The sequence below is a fragment of the Gavialis gangeticus genome, unplaced genomic scaffold (genome assembly GCF_001723915.1).
Source record: "Gavialis gangeticus isolate Ggan-Ray unplaced genomic scaffold, GavGan_comp1, whole genome shotgun sequence".
NCBI lineage: Eukaryota > Metazoa > Chordata > Crocodylia > Gavialidae > Gavialis > Gavialis gangeticus.
Genome location: NW_017729033.1, coordinates 102973714 through 102974744, shown reverse-complemented (window position 1 = coordinate 102974744; position 1031 = coordinate 102973714). Strand labels below are relative to the sequence as shown.

Genomic DNA, 1031 nt, shown 5'->3' with positions numbered 1-1031 from the left:
CAGCGCCGCCGCCGAGAAGCGCAACGGCCGCCCCCCGCCACGCCCCGGCGGAGCTGAGCGCTGTGGGGCGTCGCGGAGGCGGCGAGGGGACGAGGGAAGGGCGAGCGGAATCGTCGGCGGCAACAGCAGAGCCGCACCAGCAACCCCGCCATGTCGCTGCCCAGCCACTTCCGGGAGGCGCCGTCTGATGACGTTGACGCCAGCGACGCTGCCACTGGTTGCGATCCCACCGCCTTGCGCGCACGCGCAGTGCCAACCTGCTGCGGCCAAGGTGGAAGGGGCACGAGGCGGCCCCCCACCCCCGTGGGGAAACACGTCTCCAAAGCACGTAGCAGCCGTGGCACTTACAGCGGGTTTGCACATTCGCTCTGTCTTTCTCTTAACACCCCACCCCCCCTTAACATATATGAGGTGTTAACACTTGCACATATACACATACACCGCCCCCCTCCCCCTTAATACATAGGGCAGGTTAACACATATGCGCACGTATATGCACACGCCCCCTAGCACACAGGATGATTTAATTTCACCTGGCTTCTGGGCAGTAGGCCGTCAAGCACCTTTCCTGCTCCTTTGCACAGTTTTCTCTGCAAGCCCCAGGGTTAGGACCTGTGGTTTTCCTACAAAGGCAGCCTGGGTCCCCCTGCATCCTCTGCTTTCTACCAGCTGAGAATTTACAAAAACAGCAATACATGACAGGCCTCTCCATGAGATCAAGAGGAAGCCTTTAAAATCCAACTTTCCACTGAGGTTTGAACCTTTATATCCCAGAGGGGCTTGGCTGTGTGTTTCCTTTCTCATGAACTGCAGCTCACCTCTGTTCTGAATATTCCCCCTGAATGTCCAGGCACAAACTCTTCTGTCACTGGTGTGCTCTTCCCAACCAGGGTGCCCCAAAATCCTGTTCAGGGTGCCATGAGGAGTCAGAAAATAAGCAGGCTTAAAGCTCTTCCCTGCCTGATTGTTCCCCTCACCCCCACTGCACAGCAAGAAACAACACTGGAATAAATCCGTTCCTTTTTCAAACA

General features: G+C 56.9%; 1 protein-coding gene across 1 annotated transcript in view; it reads right to left on the bottom strand.

The window, feature by feature from the left end:
* Positions 1 to 166, bottom strand: part of COQ2 (coenzyme Q2, polyprenyltransferase) — an 18678-nt gene extending 18512 nt beyond the window's left edge. Inside the window, 1 exon segment of the mRNA XM_019526496.1 lies at positions 1 to 166. This exon segment is cut by the window's left edge and continues 5 nt beyond it. Within this exon segment, the coding sequence (XP_019382041.1) occupies positions 1 to 152 (152 nt within the window). The 5' untranslated portion in view covers positions 153 to 166.
* Between the last annotated feature and the right edge of the window lie 865 nt (positions 167 to 1031).